Source organism: Stegostoma tigrinum, chromosome 5, assembly GCF_030684315.1.
Source record: "Stegostoma tigrinum isolate sSteTig4 chromosome 5, sSteTig4.hap1, whole genome shotgun sequence".
Taxonomy (NCBI): Eukaryota; Metazoa; Chordata; class Chondrichthyes; order Orectolobiformes; family Stegostomatidae; genus Stegostoma; species Stegostoma tigrinum.
Genome location: NC_081358.1, coordinates 72,158,359 through 72,179,939, shown reverse-complemented (window position 1 = coordinate 72,179,939; position 21,581 = coordinate 72,158,359). Strand labels below are relative to the sequence as shown.

The 21,581-nt window shown below is 39.3% G+C and overlaps 1 protein-coding gene across 1 annotated transcript; it reads left to right on the top strand.

The window, feature by feature from the left end:
- Positions 1-348: 348 nt before the first annotated feature.
- ube2v2 (ubiquitin-conjugating enzyme E2 variant 2) lies at positions 349-20,079 on the top strand. Its single transcript, XM_048529450.1, has 4 exons — positions 349-431; positions 14,062-14,201; positions 15,713-15,838; positions 18,821-20,079. Exons 1-4 carry the CDS (start codon positions 416-418, stop codon positions 18,965-18,967), a joined length of 429 nt encoding a protein of 142 aa, XP_048385407.1. The 5' UTR covers positions 349-415; the 3' UTR covers positions 18,968-20,079.
- Positions 20,080-21,581: the final 1,502 nt, after the last annotated feature.

Sequence of the window (21,581 nt, the reverse complement as noted above, 5' to 3'; positions counted from 1 at the left end):
ATGCTTGACTCTCACCCCTCAGTCTTTCTCCCTCTCCGTATTTCAGTATCCTATGTATCTGCTGAAGGGAAATATTACATGAAAATAACATTACATGAAAATTCCCCTTCATGATTTTTTTCCAATTTTGAGCACAGCGGTGTTCTGAGGATTGATTTTCAATTACTGGAGACTCCAGGAGGGTTAGATGATAAGTTTTGAAGAGAATGAGAAAGATTCTAAAGTACTTGACGATGGAGTTGTGCCGACTTTATGAAGGAGGAGGTGAGTATGAACACTACAGGTGTGGAGATTACACATTGTCCGTGAGCGAAGCAGCAGGAAAGCAGACGCACATGCGCACGTGGTGCCACACCAGACCGGAAGTGACGAGAGAGCGGCCGAGTCGGCGCCGGTTCCTTTCGTTTGGAGCAAGATGACAGGCTGCCGAGGTCTGAGTGAGCTGCGGGTGTCCGGGGGGGGAGAGGGGAGGCTGAGGCCCCAGGTCCGAGTGATCCGGGAGGAAGGCGAGGAGCGCGGTTAGATACTGCCCTGGGTCACCCCGGCTCTTAGGCCGGGCTATGACCGGAAAGCCGCGGCCCACTCCGGTGGGATTGGAGGGGCGGGGGGTGTTCACTTTATGAGGGTTTGGGCCGGCCCGAGGAACCGTACCTGGGCGGCCTCCAGTTTGTGCTGTTTCCAGTCCCTCTGAACGGCAGTTGGTTTTTATTTCTGCCTGTTTGGCTGGTGGTGTGGCAGAGACTTTGTATATGACCTTTAAAATGTGTGTCTTTGGGAGCAGGGGTAGTTTTCTTGTTCAATGCGTTTGTGATTCATATAGTAGCCTGTATGTCCTTGTGTTATTTACATGAAAGTCTCTTTTAACTCGTGTCTTTCGAACCACATCTGAAGAAAATATTTTCCGTGTTGACTTTTCGTTTTGTGTTGTAGATTCTTTTTGTTTTTCTTCTATAAGGTGTCTTAGAGGTAGACTTTATTTACAAACTCCTGTGACAGCGATGTGCAATTTCCAAATGCAGCTGTGGCAAAGAGGAAGTTAGCTGAGTTATTCTTAGTCCGAACGTATTTGACAGCATTTTATTTTGAGCTGCTGTGTTTGATTTTTAGGATTCGGGAATTGAGAGCGAATAACTGACTATCATTTAATCGTAATGTTTCTCCTTTTCTTTGTTCGTTGTTATGGGGCATTTTGAGATTTATTGATATACGCATGATTCTCACAGATGATTGGGAACAAATGGTTTACCTCTGGTCAGCTTTGAGCAGTATGAAACGGTCAAATTTCATTTCGACTTTTTTTGAAAATGATACCTTTGTGATATATCTGTAGCGGCACCTCTTCAGTAGATTCGAACGTTTCTATTTGTATCGCCCACCAAACTGTTCAAGTTTCAAACGTTCTGCTAAATGATTCACTCTTTTGTCTAAGTAAAGAATGCATAGAACTGGCAAATAACGTATACTTTGACTTGAGTGCAGGATCACAAACTCGATAAAAGGCAGAGAAAAATATGTATTGGAACCATTGACATGGAACAAAAGTGACTTTCGAACAGCGTATTTGAAAAGAGATCACTTGCACAAAAAAATACAAGATAAGGGTTCATGGAGCTGGGGGTCATACACTAGCATGGTTGAAGGGTTGGGTAATGGGCAGGAAATATGGCTTTGGCATAAACGGGGTTTTTTCAAGTTGACAGACTGACTGCTGGTATGGCATGTGCCTGTGCTAAGCACTCACTACTTACAATCTGTGTTAATGATTTAGATGGAATCTGAGTGTAATATATTTAAAGTTGTTGACAGGAGAGTTTAGAGGTGGGAACGTAAACTGACCCAATACAAAGCGGCTGCAAAAATATAGTTTGAATAGGTAACAAAGTGGCAGATGAAAAATAAAAAAACAAAATAAAAAAGCAGCACCCAAATGTTTTTTGACATCATTGTAAAGGAAACTGGAATCTGAAAGTGAAAGCCTGCTCCATCAATACAGGGCATTGATGAGATCTCTCATGGGCTATTGCATATGGATTTGGAGTCCCTGTTTAAGTAGGAATATACTTGCATTTAACATAGTTCAGAAATCATTGATTAGGTTAATTCCTGGGTTAAAAAGGTTGTGTGTGAAAACATGAATTCGAATCATTTTAGCTCCCTTGAGCCCAACCATTATTACAAAGTTATGGCTAATCTGTTTGTTTCAACTTCCACATTCCCATTTATCCACAATCATCTTTGATTCATTTGCCTTACAAGAATCTACCTCTGCCTCAAAAGATATTCAATGATCTTCACTCCATCACTTTCTGAAGAAGGGAGCTTTGCATTTCCACACTTCTTTGAAGAAAAGTGCCCTCATCTGTCCTAAAAGACAGATGACTTAATTTTTAAAAAATACCTCCTAGTTCTGACTCATCAGAGGAAACATACCTCAAAAAGACTGTTCAGAATCTCGTAGCCTTCAATCAATTCAGCCGTTGCTCTTCTAAACTTTAGTTGAAACCAGTCCAATCTGCCCAACCTTTCCTTGTAAGACAACTCATTCATTCCAAGACCCAATCTAGTAAGCGATGTCTGAGCTATTTCTGATGCATTTACATTGTTCTTTAAATATGATACCAAAACTACTCTCAACTTTCACGAACAAAAACAAATTGCTCAGACGACTCAGCAGGAGAACCTAATGGTCTGGCAGCATCTGTGAAGAGAAAACAGAATTCATACTTGTGATCTAGTGATGTAGGTCCCATTCTGACGAAGGGTCACTGGACCCAAACCTCTAACTCTGCATCTCTCCAGATGCTGCCAGACCTGTTGAGTTTCTCTAGCAATTTGTTTTGGTTTCAGATTTCCAGTGAGGTTTTTGGTTTAGCTCAGTATTCAAGATCACCAGTTCCCTACATAACTGAAACAGAACATTCTTCTCTTCAAACAAGGATAGCATTTGATTAGTCTTACGTACTTTGCTGTACATGCATACCAAAGTTTTTGGCTCATGCATTTGGACCACAGGAAGAGGATTAGGCCATTCAAACCCTTGGGACTTACCATTCAGTGAGATGATAATTGATCTGCAGCTTACTTCCATGTATCTACCTTTGGCCAAAATCTTTTAATACCTTTGCCTAACAAAAATTACTCCAATTCAGACTTAAAATTAACATTTGATCCAATATCCACTGCTGTTTATGCATCCTTTGTGTATGGAAGTGCTTCCTAACGTCTCTCCTGAGTAGCCTGACCCTAGTTCTAGAATCCTCAAATAGTGGAAATACTTCATCTTCTGACTTGCCATTTCCCATTTATATCTTGAAAACTTTGTTCCAATAACCCTTTAATATTTCTAAATTCTAGAAACAAAGGCCAGATTTGTCCATAATCTCAAACTTAACCCTTGAAGCCCAGTTAACATTCTTGTAACCATGTTGTACTCTCTCCAAGGCCAGTGGGCTAAGAATTGGCAGATGGAGTTGAATTTGGATGAATGTGAGATATAGTATTTTGGTAAAACAAACAAGGGCAGGATTTGTATAGTTAATGGTAGGGCTCTAGGTAGTGCTATTGAACAAAGATCTAGAGGTTCAGATACATAGTGTTTTGAAAGTTGCATCACAGGTAGACAAGGTGGTTATAAAGGCGTTTAGTGCACGTACCTTCATTGCTCAAACTTGATTGCAGGTTTTGGGAGGTCACTTTGATGTTATCCAGGACGTTGGTGAGGCCACTTTTTAAGTAATGTTATTATTCAACCTCCGCCTTCAAGCCCAAACCAAAGTCACCCTAACAGCTGTCATTGAGGTGCAGTAACAGATGATGCTTGCATTTGTGCAAACTTGGGATGAACTACAGACCCTCGTCGGCACCATTTATGGAGGCATATGAGAGATGGATCTCGCCCTACACAGCATACACAAGACAAAGGTCCTCCACTGCCTGGCCTGGCATTGCGGAGTGAACCACACATCAAGGCCCATGGCTGGACACTCGTAAAACCTTGAGTATTCTGTTGACCAAAGCAGATATTGACAAAGTGACCCAGCACTGCCTCCAGTGTGCTAGCCTGTGGAAAAGGGTGCTCGAGGACAACAACTTCAGATCCAACACCTAGCTCATTGTATACAGAGCTGTGGTGGTTCCCACTCTCTGTCCCTGAGACATGGACTGTTTACAGCAGACAGCACATGTCACAATGTGCAGGAGCAACACCACCAATGGTGCCTGAGCCAGATCCTGCAAGTCTTCTGGAAGACAGACCCATTAACACCAGTGTCCTTGACCAGCCCAACATCGAGGCACTGACCACTCTTGGGGTGATGCTTTTGGGCCCATTATCCTCATGACCGACGTGAGAATTCCCAAGCAGCCATCTTGCTCCCAACTCCAAAATGGTAGGCAAACCTCCGGAAACACTCCGGAGATACCCTCAAGGCCTCACTTATGAAGTACAGCACTCCCACTGGCATCTGGGAATCATTGGCCCAAAATCATCTAAGCAGAAACCAGTCGAAAACACTAAGGCTGCACCCCCACAACAATGCCCCACCCACCCCTTCCCATGACCACCTTTTGTCACAAGTCTGGCAGGGCCTGTGGATGCAGCATTGGACTGTACAGTCACCTATGGACTTGCCCTGAGAATGGAAGTTTTCCATTACATCGTGTGAGAGGGACTGCCATTGAAGATTTTATATAGTTCTGGTTGCCCTGCTGTATGAAGGGTATTATTTAACTGGAGAGAGTTCAGAAAAGATTTACCAGATGTTGCTGAGATTAGAGGGTTTGAATTATAAGGATAGGCTGGAGAGGCTTAGACATTTTTCACTGGAGCATAAGAGATTGAAGGATGACCTTGTACAGTTTAAAGGGATATGGGCCAAACACAGAAGTGATTTGTTTAGTTTGGGAAACTTGGTTGGTATGGATGAGTTGGACTGAAGGGTCTGTTTCCATGCAGTACGTCTCCTAAGATGTGGCACCTAAATCTGCACTCACTACTCCCAAGTAGGATCAAACCAGGGTTTTGTATAACTTCAGCATCCCTCAGTCCCTTAGATGTAAAGACCAACATTCCATTAGCCACCTTATTTTCTGTACCTGATTGTGACATTTTAAAGAGCTATGCAGCTCACCCCAAATTGCTTTGGACTTCTGTATTTAACTTTGTGCTATCTAGAAAGTACCCTGACCTGTTTTCTTAAGTCCAAAATGGATAACCTCATGCTTGCAATGAGCTCCATCTGTCAGGTTTTGCCCATTCACTTAGTCAATCAGTGTGCAGTTGTAACTTTATGCTTAAAAACTGTGCTGTCTACACAGCAGCCTAACTCTGTCATCACAAATTTGGACATACGACTTAGTGTGCCATTGTACAGGTAGTTAATAAATAACACAAATTAACTAAGGCCCTGTCCTTATGGGATATCATTAGTCACGTTCTACCAATTTGAATACTGACCCATTATCCCAACCTTCTGCCACCTGTAGCTCAACCAATTTAACAGCCACGTCAGTAATTGTTCTAAAGTTAGAAGTTGCCTTCTAACTTTAGAGGAACTTCATCAAATGAAGTTAATATAAATAACATCTACAAAGAACATGGAGGTTCATCTGCACCCCAAATTCTACAGTTGTTCTCTGTTTAAGTAATACTCTGCTTTTTTTGTTCTCTGCACCCCCACATTATGGTCATGCCAGATTCTTACCTATTTGCCCATCTTATCAATATCAGTCTACATCCACCTCCTGTCCTTTTTAGATCTTACTTTGCAATCTATCTTTGTGATCTGCATTATGCTAATGAGAGGAAGAGCTATTTAAATAAAATGTTTCCTGTCAGCTGACCAATTGTTTGTCCATGCTAACCAATCTGCTATTTTGCATGATAACCTTTTATGTAGAGTGACTTGTTTAATGCCTTCATATGCACCATATGTCCACAGCTCCCCTTATGCACAGTACACTAGTACTTCAAAAATACCAAAAAAATGATTGAACATGATTTCTTTTTCTCAAAACTGTGTTGATTCTTCCTGATTACCTTTTGAGTTATCTTTTAAATGCTCAGCCCTAACCACCTCAATGATTCTAGCATCTTCCCCCACAACAAGCATCAGGCAAGCAGTTTCTGTAATTTCCTGTTTTCTGCATGCTTCCTTTTTTGAGGAGGTGCTTTAACTTTAACTTTTAACTTTAAATCGACTTAGGTATTAAAATTACAGTTGTTATTTGTACTCAATCTATTTTGAATTGTAATCATTGCACTGTTGACTGGAAAATGTCTGAAGTTATTACGCACCCTTTGAGCGGGTGGCACTTGAGCCCAGGACTTCTAGCTTAGAGGAAGGGACACCGTAACTGAGGGCTTCGGGATGAGCGATAATGTAGAATTAGTTTGAGGAAGCCGATCTAAAGTTTTCCAGTCTCGATTAGTTGCAAGACCCATTCCAGATCCAGATGTTTTGGCAAGTTTTGGACCTTTAATGTATATCAAAACAATGATATTTAATATTTATCCACTGCAGGATGCCAGCTTGAGCCAGTGGTTGACGAAGTACCAGTCTCTTGTTCTGTTCCTTTGACTGAAGTTCTTCTGCCTTTGGGTTTCCTCTTTGTGCATCAAACCATTAAAACTGAGGCCTTATTAACCATTGCTAATTGGTCAAGTTTCTGCTTGATCAAAGACACCTGAACTCTAATTGGTGGTTTGAGGACTTAAATCATTCATAGTCAGTCTCGGATTGGAGAAGTAGTCTACCTACTTCTAGATTTGTTCCTTAAAGTCATGGTCAACTTAGTGACATCACTTCCTGCCTTTCCTCATTCAATCTTTATCACATCACTTATTTTATTAGATTGTTCCACTTAATAGCTTACCAATCCAATTGATCTTTGCTAAGATGAAGATGGCACAAAAAAGCAGTTAATATCATTGCTTAGAATATGTGGTTACCTCCTGGCGATTAGCTGTCATCCCAAATGATACATTTAAGAATTCCAGAAAATTAGTTTCCTTCCTGCAAGAAGTCTGTGTGACCCTGCAATAATTCTTAATACTGAAAGTAAATTAAAGCTCAAAATAGCCATCGAAACTAATGCACACTATACTATTTTATAAATTTAAAACATAGCTGTGTCATTGAATGAAAGTTGTGCACTACACAGCATTCTTGTTTAGTCTGAAGTTACATGATTACTTACTGGAAAATTAACACCAACATATCTATGTCCAGGCTTGTTCACTTTGCTAGTTCATGGGATAAGAAGGCTTCTATAATGTTGAATAATTGGGCGATACTCTTGAATTTAGAGGAATGGAAAGTGATTTCTTCGAAACATGAGTTCTAAAGGGGCTTGACAGGATGAATGCTGAGAAATTTCATCTGATTTCGGAATCTAAAACAGTAAAATGCAGAACCTAAGCCTCCTGTATAAGTGATTAATCATAGGACTGGTCTGTGAACTATTTTCAGTCAGCTGGTTGTGTATTTTTGGAATCTTTTGTTTAGATTGTGGTTGCTCCATTGTTGAATACATTTAATGTGGACAACTTTTAAGGTATTCAGTTGTTGAGGTCCATCAGTCCCTGTGAATAGACTTAGCTGAGAGCTGACATTGAGTGGTATAGATAATGTGAATGGCAGGTATCATTACTCCAGGATGAGGGATTTCAAGACTGTGGGGCATAATTTTAAGTGACAGCAGAAAGATTTATAGACATGAGGGGCAGTTTTTATTTTAGTGGTTTGTGTGTGGAATGAACTTCCAGAGGAAATTGTGGATGCAGGTATAGTTAGAATGCTTAAAAGACATTTAGAAATTACATGAATAAGTATTTGGAGGGATATGGGCCAAGCATGGGCACATGGGACTAGTTTGGTTTGGTGGTATAGTCAGCATGGATCAGTAGGACTGAAGGGCCTGTTTCCATGCTGTATGACTCTCAACGACATGTGGAGACTAACATTCAGCCATAATTGTACTGGATAGCTGAGTAGGACAATTGGCTATATGCTCTGAGACAAACATTGACATATCAAATTAGTGTTTTTGATGACATGTAGAGTTCATTGGGCTGACTTAGGGGGTAAGTTTATAAATTGGAGTGTTCTCAACTAAATGAGTGCTGGTGGACTTGAAGTGTTGAAGGAAGAGGTTAGTGAATTCAGAATTTAAACCAGTGAGGCACAGCAAAGAGAAAATCAAATACAGAAATTATACCATTGGGCAAAAGAAAAGATATATTTGAAGTAGAAGTTGGCAGAGTTAAATAAAATCAGTAGAGGCCCAATAGGTGGCAGTCAGCTAAAAGATGCCAATAACTGAGATTTTGAGAGCTTTGGTTATGTTACCTCCAATGAAGTTCATGATCTGGGTTTTTTAAAGCCTCTCAGTTAAAAGAATTGACAGAGAATTGGCACATCATTATACTTCACAAGGTAGGTTTACATTTTCTCCGTGTGTTGAGTCCTCAGTCAGAGCTGAAGCATAGGTTCTGCTTTTTAAAATGACTCTTAATCTATGCTATGTCAATCGAAGACTGCTATTTTCAAAGTGAATATTGTTATGTGGCTAAAGTGCAAGAAACTGCAATTAATAAAGCAGCTGAAATTCTGCTGAACTCTTGTTTCATGACATTTCTCAACTTCAGTTGCCATTTTGGGAACTTCCTTGATAGGCACAGAAATAATGTTTTCACTCTGTACATTTCCACCAACTTGTTTATTCTCTGATCTACAGAACAATTTTGAGAATGCCATGAGAAAAGGAATTAGCGTATTTTTGCAAATGTGATAATAGGGTCACAGTCATACAGCACAGAAATAGACCATTTTGTCCAACCAGTCTATGCTGAACATGATTCCAAATTAAACTAGCCACACCTGCCTGCTCCTGTCCCATATCCCTCCAAACCTTTCCTATTCATGTGTCTATCCGAATGTCTTCTAAATGTTGTAATTGTACCCGCATCCACCACTTCCTCATGAGGTTCATTCCACACGCAAAGCACCCTCTGTTTAAAAAAAAATGATGCCCGTCATGGCTTTTTTAAAACTCCCTGCTTTCACCTTAAAAATGTGTCTTCTGGTCTTTAAGTTCTCTGTCCTAGGGAAAAGACATCTACTATTAACTCTATCTACACCTCTCATTATTTTATCAACTTGTCAGGTCGCCTGTCAAACTCCCATACTCCCGTGGGGCAAAAATTCCAGCCCACCCATTCTTTCTTTATAACTTGGCAATATCCTGTTAAATCCCTTCCAAATCCCTTCCAAACCCCCTCCAGTTTGATAATGTCCTTCCAAAAACTGGGCTACCAGAACTGAACACAGTATTAAAGAATTATAAACATACTAGTTATTGTACTAAGATAACAAGGTGTAAAGCTGGATGAACACAGCAGGCCAACCAGCATCATAGGAGCAGGAAAGCTAACATTTCAGGCCTAGGCCCTTTGGTCTAGGTCTACACCTTGTTATCTCTGATTCTCCAGCATCTGCAGTTCCTACTATCTCGAGTTATTGTACTGTCTGGTAAATTAATAAAATAGCCTTTATCTGGATTGTACTAGTGTGGAAATGGTTTAGCATGTTTCGAATGTCTTAGAATTAAATGGCAAGCTTTGGTTGTTCGGGTGGGTATGTTTGTCAATACTTAAGTTCTTCTAAAATAATATACTCAAATGGCATATAGCTTGTAAATGATTGCAGCATTGCTGAAAATATTAATAGTTTTGGAGTAAAGATGATATTTATAATGTCTGGAAGGTTAATGATGTAGCAGCATCCATTCTGTTTTGCCGGACAATTTTGTGCAGTTTAAACTGGGCAAAACAGAACTCTTCTTGGTCAGCGCAGTGTAAATTTGAGTGCTGCTCGTTGATTATTGTTAGACAAATGAGAATAGTTGGATAAAATACTGTTTTGCCACATTGATCAGCAACTAAATAGGGCAAAGCAATTGAGGTTAGGAAATTGCAGTTGAAAGGGTGTTGTCTCTCGTTGCTGTCAGTTATATATCAATGTAAATTCCTAGTCGGACTGTTCACCATAAATCCATTATACAGGAAGCCTTCATTTGTTTTACCTCTTTGTCTGGAGAAAGGGCTTGTTTTGAAGAACTTTCAAGCTCCTTTAGTTATTCAGTTAATATTTTAATTAAATGCAATTTCCAATTTGAAACATCTGTGCAACAAAATGTCTTAACTTGTTCCTTGGTGGCTTTTTGATATAAAACAAAATGATTTACTTTCTATTTTCATTTTTCTGATTGGGAAAACCTGATACTAAAAGTCTACCAAGGTAGAGGATTTCTTCTTCTTACCACCCCTCATTGTTGGCTCTTTAGGAACTGTTCGCTTGCTGTACCCAGCCTGAGTTGGCATCGTTAGTGTAAGCCTAACCAATATGTTACAATGAAGTAGTCTTTTCTCCTCCATACGCCTCTGTTTTCATTGGGATATCTATCCTATTTTTGTTGTCCCTGTCTGACATGGCTAAAGGGTGCCAAACGGGAGAATTTTGTGCAATTTAAACTGTGGAAGGTCTGTGTCAAAAAGCATTTTGCAGGATCTATCCAATCTTGGAAAGAACAATGAGCTAATTTGAAGTACGTTCCATTTTAATTTTTAAAAATGCTGGTAGAACTGAATAAACACATCTGAATATTGACAGCATTATACTTTTCTGTATTTCAACCATATCGTTCCCAATTTCTCGGACTTAAATGGAAGCTGTGGAACTTCTATCCTTGGGTTCTCTGTTTTGCCTTAAGTCTTCACCCGGGCATTTTGGCAAATGACACTTTTCATAGCTTGAAGATTTGTTATCTCTCTCAAATTTTTTTCAGTTTTACTTAGTATGAATTACGTGGGTAGATTCCTTGATTAATGTGCAGAATAGTAAATAAAGTGCAAAATTTTCTGACCCATATGAACCTGTCATTAAATCAAAGCCTTACCTTTTGCATCATATGAACCTAACAGTTTCAGCACTATATACCTTGGAAGTAACTAAACTTTCATGCAAATGATAGGGTGATAAGCTTGGACTGGATCAGCCAATGTCAAAAAATGGAAACAGTCTGCAACAGTGGAAATCTATTTGCCATATATAATGGAATCAAAAGGGCTGCTGGTTCACTGTCACCAGAAATCAGTAGATAGTAAAGCCCTTGTTAAAAGAACCAAACCAGTTTTTCCTGGGTTGAATCCTACTGTGAACTGTCATCCTGTCAGATTAGAGTTCTCCCAGGCTGTGTTTGACCCTTGCTGGTGAGCCTTCTAGCAATAACATGAGAGAGAAATGACCTGTTATTGGAGGAGTAGTGAGCCTGGTAAATAAATACTGGGAGTGGGAGGGGGCATAGAGAACTTAGAGCAGAAGGAAGAGAAGCTTAACTGCTGAGTTCCTTGCTTATGGCACATTTTGAACATCATCTGACATAATCATAAACATGTCCTCTATAAAAGGCAAATTCCTCAAGTTTGACACTCAACAAGCAGAGATATCTGTCACTGTCCTTGAGATTGCCATGAAAGAAAAACTGAACTGGACATGCCATACAAATACTGTAGCTACAAGAACAAGTTTGTAATTGGAATCCTGCAGTCAGCAACTCACTTCCTGACAGCCCAAAACCTGTCTACCACCTACAAGGCACAAATCAGGAGCATGATGGAATACTGTTGACTGGATGAGTGAAGCTCTGACAACACTCATGTTTGACAGCGTCCAGGACAAAGCAGCCTACTTGATTGGCACAATGTCCACAAATGTTTACACACTCCACCGCCACTCAGTAACAGTAGTGTTGCTAAGGCTGCTTAGTAGATACTCAAACTCATGACCTCTAGCATCTAGAAAGACAGGGACTGCAGATACATAGGAACACCATCTGCAAAATACCCTTTAAAGTCACTCAACACCCTGACTTGGAAATACATTGCCGTGCCTTCAGTATTCCTGGCTTCATTCTGTTAGAACCTGAAGGAGATGCAAGCACTTCTAGATGTGAGTTTCCTAATCAGCTATGAATGGAGAATGTGGTTTCACTTAGTAAAGCCTAGCAAAAGAAAGCTTGTTTATTTTAATCTAGCCTTACCGGAAAAGAAAAGTCTCATTGAGAAAGTGAATAGTTAGTCCACTTGGCGTAGGCAGTGTAACATTGACATTACTGGAAGGAGATTTAATGACCTAAGTTGAAGTGAGATTTAGAGTAAACATTGCCATGCATAGGTGTGCAAATACAAATTTACCTTAAGATCCTGTCAGTAACTCCTTTTTGTAAGATTTGAGGAAATGCAAGAGAGAATGTAATTTCCAGTTCTGAATTGCCCATTTATTTCGTGTAATTCGTGTGCACGGATATCTATATTTGTCGAATTTTAGCATTACCTGGTACTGTCATTGCCAGAAATGCAGTTTTTTTGAATTCTCATCCAGATTATATTCTGTGTCTTTGTCAGTGCTTTCTCCCAAGTGGTGTTCAATGTGGAGAAGCATTGATCCATCAGCCGGGGGCAGATGGTATGTGGTAATCAACGTTGAGGTCTCCAGACAGTGCACTCCCTGTACTAAGGGAATACATGACCGTATGTCCCTGAGAGACCAACTCTGGTGGGTTTGTCTTGATGGTAGGACAGGTCACGTCCAGGGATGCTGATGGTGCCTGGCGCATTGTGTGTAATGTAAGATTCTGAGTATAACTATGTCAAGTTGTTGCTTGACTGGTCTGTGGGCTAGCTGTGTCAGTTTTGGCATTAGGCTCCAGGTATGAGGAGGACTTTACAAGGTAGTGGTTGTCATTTCTAGTGCCATAGTCAATACGAAATGGCCTGTCCATGTTCATTCTATTTTGAGATTTTTCAGCTGTTGATGCAATTGAATAGCTTCCTAGATCACCAGAGGACAGTTAAAAGTGTACCATATCTGTGTGGGTCTGGAGTTACATGTAGGTTAGACCAGGAAAGGATGGCAGATAACCTTCCCTGAAAGGTTTTAGTGAAGAAGAAGGCTTTTTCTGACAATTCAAAATTCTTTCATTGTCGCCATTAGACTTTTATTCCCAGATTTATTTTAAATTGAATTTAAATTCCGTCATCTGCCATGGTTGGATTCAGGACATTGCTTGAATCTGTGGGTTATGGTCTAACAATAATGATATTTCACCATTGCCTCCTCCCATTTGTGGAATTGTGAAATTGAACATGAAATTACTTATGTCAGCAGTGAATCAATGGATATGATGTATGGCGGTTGGCAGACTGAAACGTGAACTCATCACTGCTATGAATTAACAGGATGTGATTAAGAAGCTGCTAGATTTTGGGGCTGTATGAGCTTTGTAATTGCGTGTATTGCTGGTAGTACTTTCTGTATTTGTCTTACTTTATGGAATAAGTTCAATACATTAAACATGAAACATGAAACTAATTAATAATTTCTGAATTGATAGCCAGCATCACTGGCAAGACTAGCAATTGTTGCCCATCTTAACTGACTCCATTGGCTTACTAGGCCACTTTAGAGGGCAGTAAAGAGTCCACTACATTGTGGAGAGTCCATAGTCAAGCGCTCAAGACTGGTTAAGGATGGTAGATCTCTCTTCTAAAAGAGAGTTGTAAACCTGATGGGTTTCAAGACAATAAATAACTTAATGGTCTCCTTTACTGAGGCTACCTTTTATATTCCAGATTTATTAACTGATTTCAGATTTCATCCACTGCTTTGATCAGATTTGAGCCTACGCCCCAGGGCCTTAACTTGAACCTCTGAATTACTTGTCCGGAGATAATACTGTCACTTCCCCTTCATGTTTTTAGTTAAAATCCAATTTCTGTTGAGCCAGTTGTAAACACCCTTTCATGTACAAACTTAGAATTTGCTGACAAAACTTGGATTACATAAACTGTCCAGCTGTATTTGAAAGAACATATATATTTAACTTGACGTGAAATAGTAAGTAGTTCTGGTCATATAAAGAAATTTTCCTTTTGGTAAATATTTCAGATCAAAACATTGATTCATGGCTTGACAAGTAACTAATTTTTTTCATGTTGGACAGTTCCTCGCAATTTTTGTTTGTTGGAAGAACTTGAAGAAGGCCAGAAAGGCGTAGGTGATGGAACTGTGAGCTGGGGGCTCGAGGATGATGAAGATATGACACTGACACGATGGACAGGAATGATTGTTGGACCACCCAGGGTCAGTAAATTAACATGCTATTTGGGTTAACTTACAGGATTTATTTTAGTGTGTCTTAGAGGATTATGCTCATGTTTTCTACTTCCCTGTAAGGATTGATATGCACCAAAATACCTGTGAAATCAGAAATGGATGTAATCCACACTCGTATTGTGTTATACCTTTAATATTCATGCTGTATTGATTGCTTAAAATGATGGATAGAAGGTTCAAAGGTGGAGTTTTGCTGTTATACGGAAAGTTTTCGGATTTTGAGTCTTAACTTGATGTAGCTGGGGCCCTGCTGAAGGTACCTGTCCTTGTGGGCAAGTTGCCTTTGATAATTATGCTGTTGTGTTAAGAAGGCCAATTGGAGAACATGCACACTGTCCTGACGTAGTTTTACATAGAATCCCTATAGAGTGGAAACGGACCCTTTGACCCAACAAGTCTGCACCAATCCTTGGAGCATCCCACCAGAGTGACACACCAGTGGACACTATGGGCAATTTAGCATGGCCAACCACCTACCCTGCACGTGTCCAGAACACCCGGAGGAGACCCACGCAGACACTGGGAGAATGTGCAAACTCCACACAGTCACCTGAGGGTGGAATTGAACCCAGATCCCTGCTGCTGTGAGGCAGCAGTGCTAGCCACTGTGCCACCCATTTTCTTGAATATGCTAGGGAGTGTTTTTTGACCAGCTCTGAAGAGCAGGGAAGCAGTCCAAATTTCTTGAATCTGTAAAGCTTTCTGTTTATCCACCATGTGATCCTCACCAATGCTAAGCGATCTATTGTAGGTGGTGTCACTGAGCTGATGCATTGGAGAAGGGAAGCAAAAGACACAACTGATGAACTCGTAGTAGAAGGAAGGGAGATTTGAAACTCTCTGCACTTGGCTAAACCTTTTTATCTGAAAGGAATTAAAGTTATATGTCCGAAAATGCCTGAAGAAGTTTCTAAACAAGCAGTTAAAGATGACATCTCTTTGTGATAATGTGGATGTGTTGGGCAAGGTCAAGAATCAGATGACACCAGGTTCTAGTGCCCCAGGTTTATTTGAAAACGCTAGCTTTTTGAGCGTTGCTCCTTCCTTCGGTGAAGTGAGGGAAGAGGTATCAAGACACAGAATTTACAAGTTTAAAAAAATCAAAGGATCGTTCAACTGATGCGATTGTATTGAATAAAGCTAGAAAGGCTGGTTGACTCCCTCCTGTTACGTCTTTAATCAGTTAAGGAGGAAATGCAAATCCCAGAATTTCTTTCAAGTCATTGCTTGAGACAACTAAAGATTTTATCAGTGAATTCAAGAGGTAACACCTCAGGTCAGACAATGCATATGAGGTCAGGGGCTTTGGACTATAATCTGACGCCATGTGATTTTTTGACTTCTTTGTCAGTTGCACTCGATTGGAAATGTCTGCTGAGACACTTTAAAAAAGACTTTTTAAATTGTGTTTGATATGCCTGCCGTGTTGCTTTTGCATTTGATCTTTAAATATTATATCTTTCATGTTCTTTTCTCAGACTTGTTTTGAAAACAGAATATACAGCCTGAAAATAGAGTGTGGGAGTAAATACCCAGATGTAGCTCCAACTGTTAGATTTGTAACAAAAATAAATATGAATGGAATAAATAATTCCAATGGAATGGTGAGTCAATTTTATTATCAAATCTTTAGTTTCAGGACAGTTTCATGGATTGTTGCAATCTAAGAAGTCATTACTTCTTACCCCTAACTTCTATTCATTTCCCCTGATGACTTCCTGTAAGGTTAAAAAAACTTACTTTTCTCTCCTTATTACGTATTTCTATATGTGGCGTACTATCCTTTAATAAGAAACAGTATAAATAATCCCAATTTTTTATATCGATTTTTAAGGGCAAATATTAGGATTTCACAAGAAAATGTGAGGACCTCTTGCTTCCAGTGCTTTTCCTTATTGATCTGGGAGAGCACATTTGTCTTGGCACTGCTCGGTGACAGTTTTAATAGAGTAGAATCACACTTAGCATCACTATGGGTCCTACGTGCTAGGTGATAGCATTGCATTATTCTTCAGTTTGTTTGTATTTCTTATTTCCCTGCACACCATTCTCTTCCCAATTAAATATCAGCTGTGCTAAATTGGAAGTTTTTGATTTACATTAACCCTCATAGAATCCCTACAGTGTGGGAGAAGACTGTTCTAGCAATGAGTCCACACCAACCCTCCAAAGAGCATCCCAACCTGGACCCACCCCTTTACCCTATCCATGTAATCCTACATTTCCCATGGCTAGTCCACCTAACCTGCACATCCCCAGAAACTGGACAATTTAGCACTACCAATCCAATTAACCTGCACATGTTTGGACTGTGGGAGGAAACCATAGCATTCGAAGGAAACCCGTGCAGAAGTGGGGAGAACGTGCAAACTCCACACAGTTGCCTGAGGGTGGAATTGAACTGGGTCACTGGTGCTGTCAGGCAGCAGTGCTAACCACTGTGCAATTGTTTTGCCTGAGAACCCAGTAACTGAATAAATAACCAAACCCATTCCTCTATGGTGAATATGCTGCAATGTTGGATCTGCCATACTTTGTTTGAAATCTTGAACAAATGATTCTGATGATATTTTAGAAACTCGAGTGAACTATGTTTTGTCTGATTAACATTGCCCCATTTAACCAATAGTACCAAAAATAGTTGGTAATTTGGTTTAAAATCAGAAATTGCTTCACAAGCTCAGCACACTTGGTAGCATGTGTGGAGAGAAATCAGTTAATGTTTGGGCTCAATCCCTCAGGTAAATTGATTTATTGTTGTGCACCAGCTTTGGTAACACAAACCGCTGAAATGTCAAGTGAGTTTTGTTTTTAGCTCCTTCGAAAGAGAGAAGGGTCTAGGCCTGAAATGTCAGCGTTCCTGCTCCTCTGATGCTGTTTGGCCTGCTGTGTTCATCCAGCTCTACACCTTGTTATCTCTCATTCTCCAGCATCTGCAGTTCTTACTTTCTCTGAAATATTCCAAGAGATTGTTTTATCATTATCTCATCAAGGGAGTTGGGATGCTGATGCACAGAAAACAGTTGTATTTGTTTTCCAAATTGGCAAATAATCAATTTTTGGGCAATTATTTACTTCATTTGTTTTGTAATTGTTGCATAAGAGAGAATAGTTATAGGGACGCAACACCTCTTATATGATTAGGTTGAGGAAGCTGAAGAAGGCAAGATTATAATGAGAACTGGTAGAAGCTAGTTTTGAGAAGACTTGTAGCTCAGGTTGAGGTTCTGGATGTGAGTTTGCTCACTGAGCTGGAAGGTTAGTTTTCAAACGTTTCGTCACCATTCTAGGTAACATCATTAGTGAGCCTCCGACGAAGTGCTGGTGTTATGTCCTGCTTTCTATTTATCTGTTTAGGTTTCCTTGGGTTGGTGATGTCATTTCCTGCATTAGTGATGTCATTTTCTGTTCTTTTTCTCAGAGGATGGTAGATTGATTTGGAGCCAATGTGTTTTGATGCATGGCATTCCAACCGGAACTCCATCAACAAACACATTGATTTGGAGCCAATCTACCATCCTCTGAGAAAAAGAACAGAAAATGACATCACTAATGCAGGAAATGACATCACCAACCCAAGGAAACCTAAACAGATAAATAGAAAGTGGGACATAACACCAACGTTTTGTCGGAGGCTCACTGATGATGTTACCTAGAATGGTGACAAAACGTCTGAAAACTAACCTTCCAGCTCAGCGAGCAAACTGACATCCAGAATTGGTAGAAATTTTCAAATTCATGGAAGTTCTAAACAAGAGAATGCTCTCTTCCTGGAGGGATTAGGGAAACCTGAATTAAAGGTAGTGGCAAAATATGGCAATGGCAACATGAAGTTGTTCTGATCTGGAATGCTAACCCTAAGAGTGGTGGGGGCAGATTTGTTCTTTTTTCTTCAAAAGGGAATAATGTTATAAGGAATAGTGTAATCATCTGAAGGTGGAGCAATTCTGGAGCAGTGGGATGGATGTAGTGATATGCAGAATGTCTGATGGCACAAGCTGAGTTGGTCCTACAGAGAGCTAGAGGATACATGGGATGGTTGTATGGTTCTACATGCTACTGTATCATTGAGGTTTGGGGGGGAAATGTGAAATCATATTGTAGCTGATGGTAGAAAAGAATCAGTAAGGAAACATCATTGCACTGTGCATGTAAATGGATAGGATTAAAATTTGAGTTAAAAAGAATGGAGATTTGTTTTGCGTTTGTGGAATACTTGAGCAGCAAATTTCACTTTGTGTTTGGAACCCTAATTTGAAAATTTTTACAACAAATCTTAACTGAATATTTTGTAACTTATGTTGTAATATTGAGGGCTTTTCTCTCCTTCCCTCTTCAAACCTTCACTTCCTGACCCAGTTGCAGAATTTAGATTTGCTGAATCATCAACACCAAATTTTCAAATCTTGTTAAAATGTTTGAAAATCTCCTGAGTCATACAAGATAAATTTAAATTTGCTGATTCAACTTACTTTACCTTGATATATATCCTATAAACAAACACACTTGCGAGTATAAATGAAGGTTTTATAAAATTGCACATTAATGCATATGAAACATGTTTTATACGACTTTCTTCCTTGCAGGTGGATTCACGGAGCATACCAGTTCTATCTAAGTGGCAAAATTCCTATAGTATTAAGGCTGTACTTCAAGACCTACGACGTATGATGACATGCAAAGAAAACGTGAAGATTTCACAGCCTCCTGAAGGACAGACTTACAACAATTAATTTTAATGGATCCAGACCCACCTCTCAAAAACTTCACTTCCTGTCTTGTCAATTCTCCGCAATACTAAACATCAACAAAAAGATCTCAATCTTGAAATGTACGTCCACAATAATGTTGTGAACCACAAATTAATTCAGTAGTGGTGAAGAGTAAATTATTTTCTCTTGTCAAGCCAGTGATGATATCAGTGATATACAAGCCATTGGAATCTTGGCTGTTACTTTGATGGGAAGGAGGGGAAAAGATGTGGGAATGAAATCAAGACATTGCCTGATCATAGTAAATATATATGTTAAACAGATTATTGGTAATAGAGGCAGTAATTGGTGTATATAATGGCATGCTCTGGAACATTCTGATGAAAAAGAGCCGTATTGAAAGAAAACTTGAGGTTGTGTATGTTATGCAAACTACACTCATTTGATAAGGGTTGTTGAAGTTTTTGCTCATTATTTTGCTGCATTGTGGTGCAGATTAATTGTAATGTCAGTGTGTTGAGAATGTTTTAATATTTGTATTTATGAAAATGACTCTGTTAAGCAGCTCTTGTGTATCAAGTAATATTATGTTTGTTTACAGCCTGAGTCTACCAAAACACGCATTTGAATTTGCGAGTAAAGAATTTTGGTGTATAGTTAGGACTTCCTAAAATTCAAGTTAGTCTTGAAGATGTGAATAGGGTGCAGTGAGATGCTTTTCATTTCAGCCTTTGAATTGGGTAATACTGTTTGACCAAATGTATTTTTTAAAAAAAGTAGTAACATCTTTCGAGTTGTTATTGTTTGAGAAATTCTTTTTGATTTTGCATGTAAAGAAAAGATTCATCTTGCCTTTCAAATTTATCTTGCTTCTGGAGGGCAAAGTGATCCTGGCCAGTCAATGTGCTAGGCTCAGATTTTCCCTTTAGAATCTTTTGGAAATTGTTAATTCTCTGACTAAAAGCTGCTAATGATTGTGTCAGAAAGCTAATCGGGTAGAGTATTACTATCTGAAGTTTACTTTCTCATGAGTTATCTCATCAATTTGCTGTAATTGAGAAGACTGTTTCCCATTCAAGTTTGTGAGAAAACTTAAGGTGGGTGTATTCATTTAATAAACAAAATTTAAAATACTGCTCATCTTCACATTTTTTTAAACCAACCTTGGTGATTTTGCCAGAGTAGTGTAGATTTTCCACCAAAAAAACATGTATTTCAGGGCTCCACTTTCTTACTTTTCTTTTCTAGACTTTGTGTAGCTCATCCCAGAAAGGGGCAGTATGTTTACGCTGATACACGAACAAAGATTTATGAAGCCAACTAATATTGCAGTGTACTCAGCTTGAATCAATATATCTAGGGTATGACCATTAACCAAATAAGTTGCAGCAAACTGACATTCGTTACTTTGAAGGAAGTGCATCTTTTTGGGGGTTCAGTCGTAATAGTTCTTGTGATGTCACGATCATTAATGACCAGTACTTGTGAGAAGTGTTAATCTAAGTTTTCTTAAGAGTGTCAGGATTCAGAAGCAGCAACATACTTGGAGAAAGAAAATGCAGAGTGTTTTATTTCTTGTATGCCTACTGCCTAAAGATACTTAGTCTGTGAATTTGGCCTACAATAAACAAAAATTAATTATTAACAATAATTTGTCAGGAATCTAACTTGTCATGTTTAAAATATGCTTTGGCTCTTTATCTAGGAAAACCAATGTTTGTTTCATATTTTGAGGGTTTTAGAAAATTCAGTTTTCTCGTTTTCACATTGTAGTTTTCTAATGTTTATTTTATTTTGAAATAGGATTTGAGGGAGAAAAGGTCTGTATAGGAGCAATAATAGAATAATGAAGATGGCGAAAATTTAAAAATCTCAGCATGCAGCACTAACCACCATGACATGTTCCCAGACCGTACCTCTCAAGAAAAAACATTGTGATCTGTATTGTACAATGGTTCTGAAAGAGTGTATGCATGATGTTGCATAAAGCTTCTCCTAATCTGATGGCAGACAGTTTTTGAGTTGAAAATCAGATGATTTCAAGATCACTGATAACGTACCTATCTCCCAGCAGTAAGCAAATAGCCAAAATAATTTGTACCTTTTTCCTATAATGCAATAAACTACCACTTGTTAAGATCTGTTGTGGAGACTGTCCGTCGTCTGTCTCATGCTGATAGTCATGCCTTCTGTATGGATTGGAGGATTCATTCTGTGCTGTTTCTATGAATATGGACAGAAACTTCCCACAACCACCAGCTGAAGAGTATTTGCTGACAGCTCAAACATTCTGACGAAGGGTTTTGGCTGAAACGTTGACTTTCCTGCTCCTTGGATGTTGACTGTCCTGTGCTTTTTCCAGTCTCACACCGACAGTTTCTGGATTCCAGCATCTGTAGTCCTGTCTACAGCTCTCAATGTTCTTTGAATATTTCTGTATAAAAACACCAGACTTTATTTGCCCAAATTTACCTGGGCTGATTAATTAAACATGTTCAGCTATGACCAGACAAGGCTAGGAGACCATCAGAAAGCAAAGGAGAAGAAGCTAGTCAGAAAACCACTCTCTTTTGCTTCTGCTTTTGTTATTACTTCTTGACGAATCATACAGACCATCATGTCTATACGAACAATA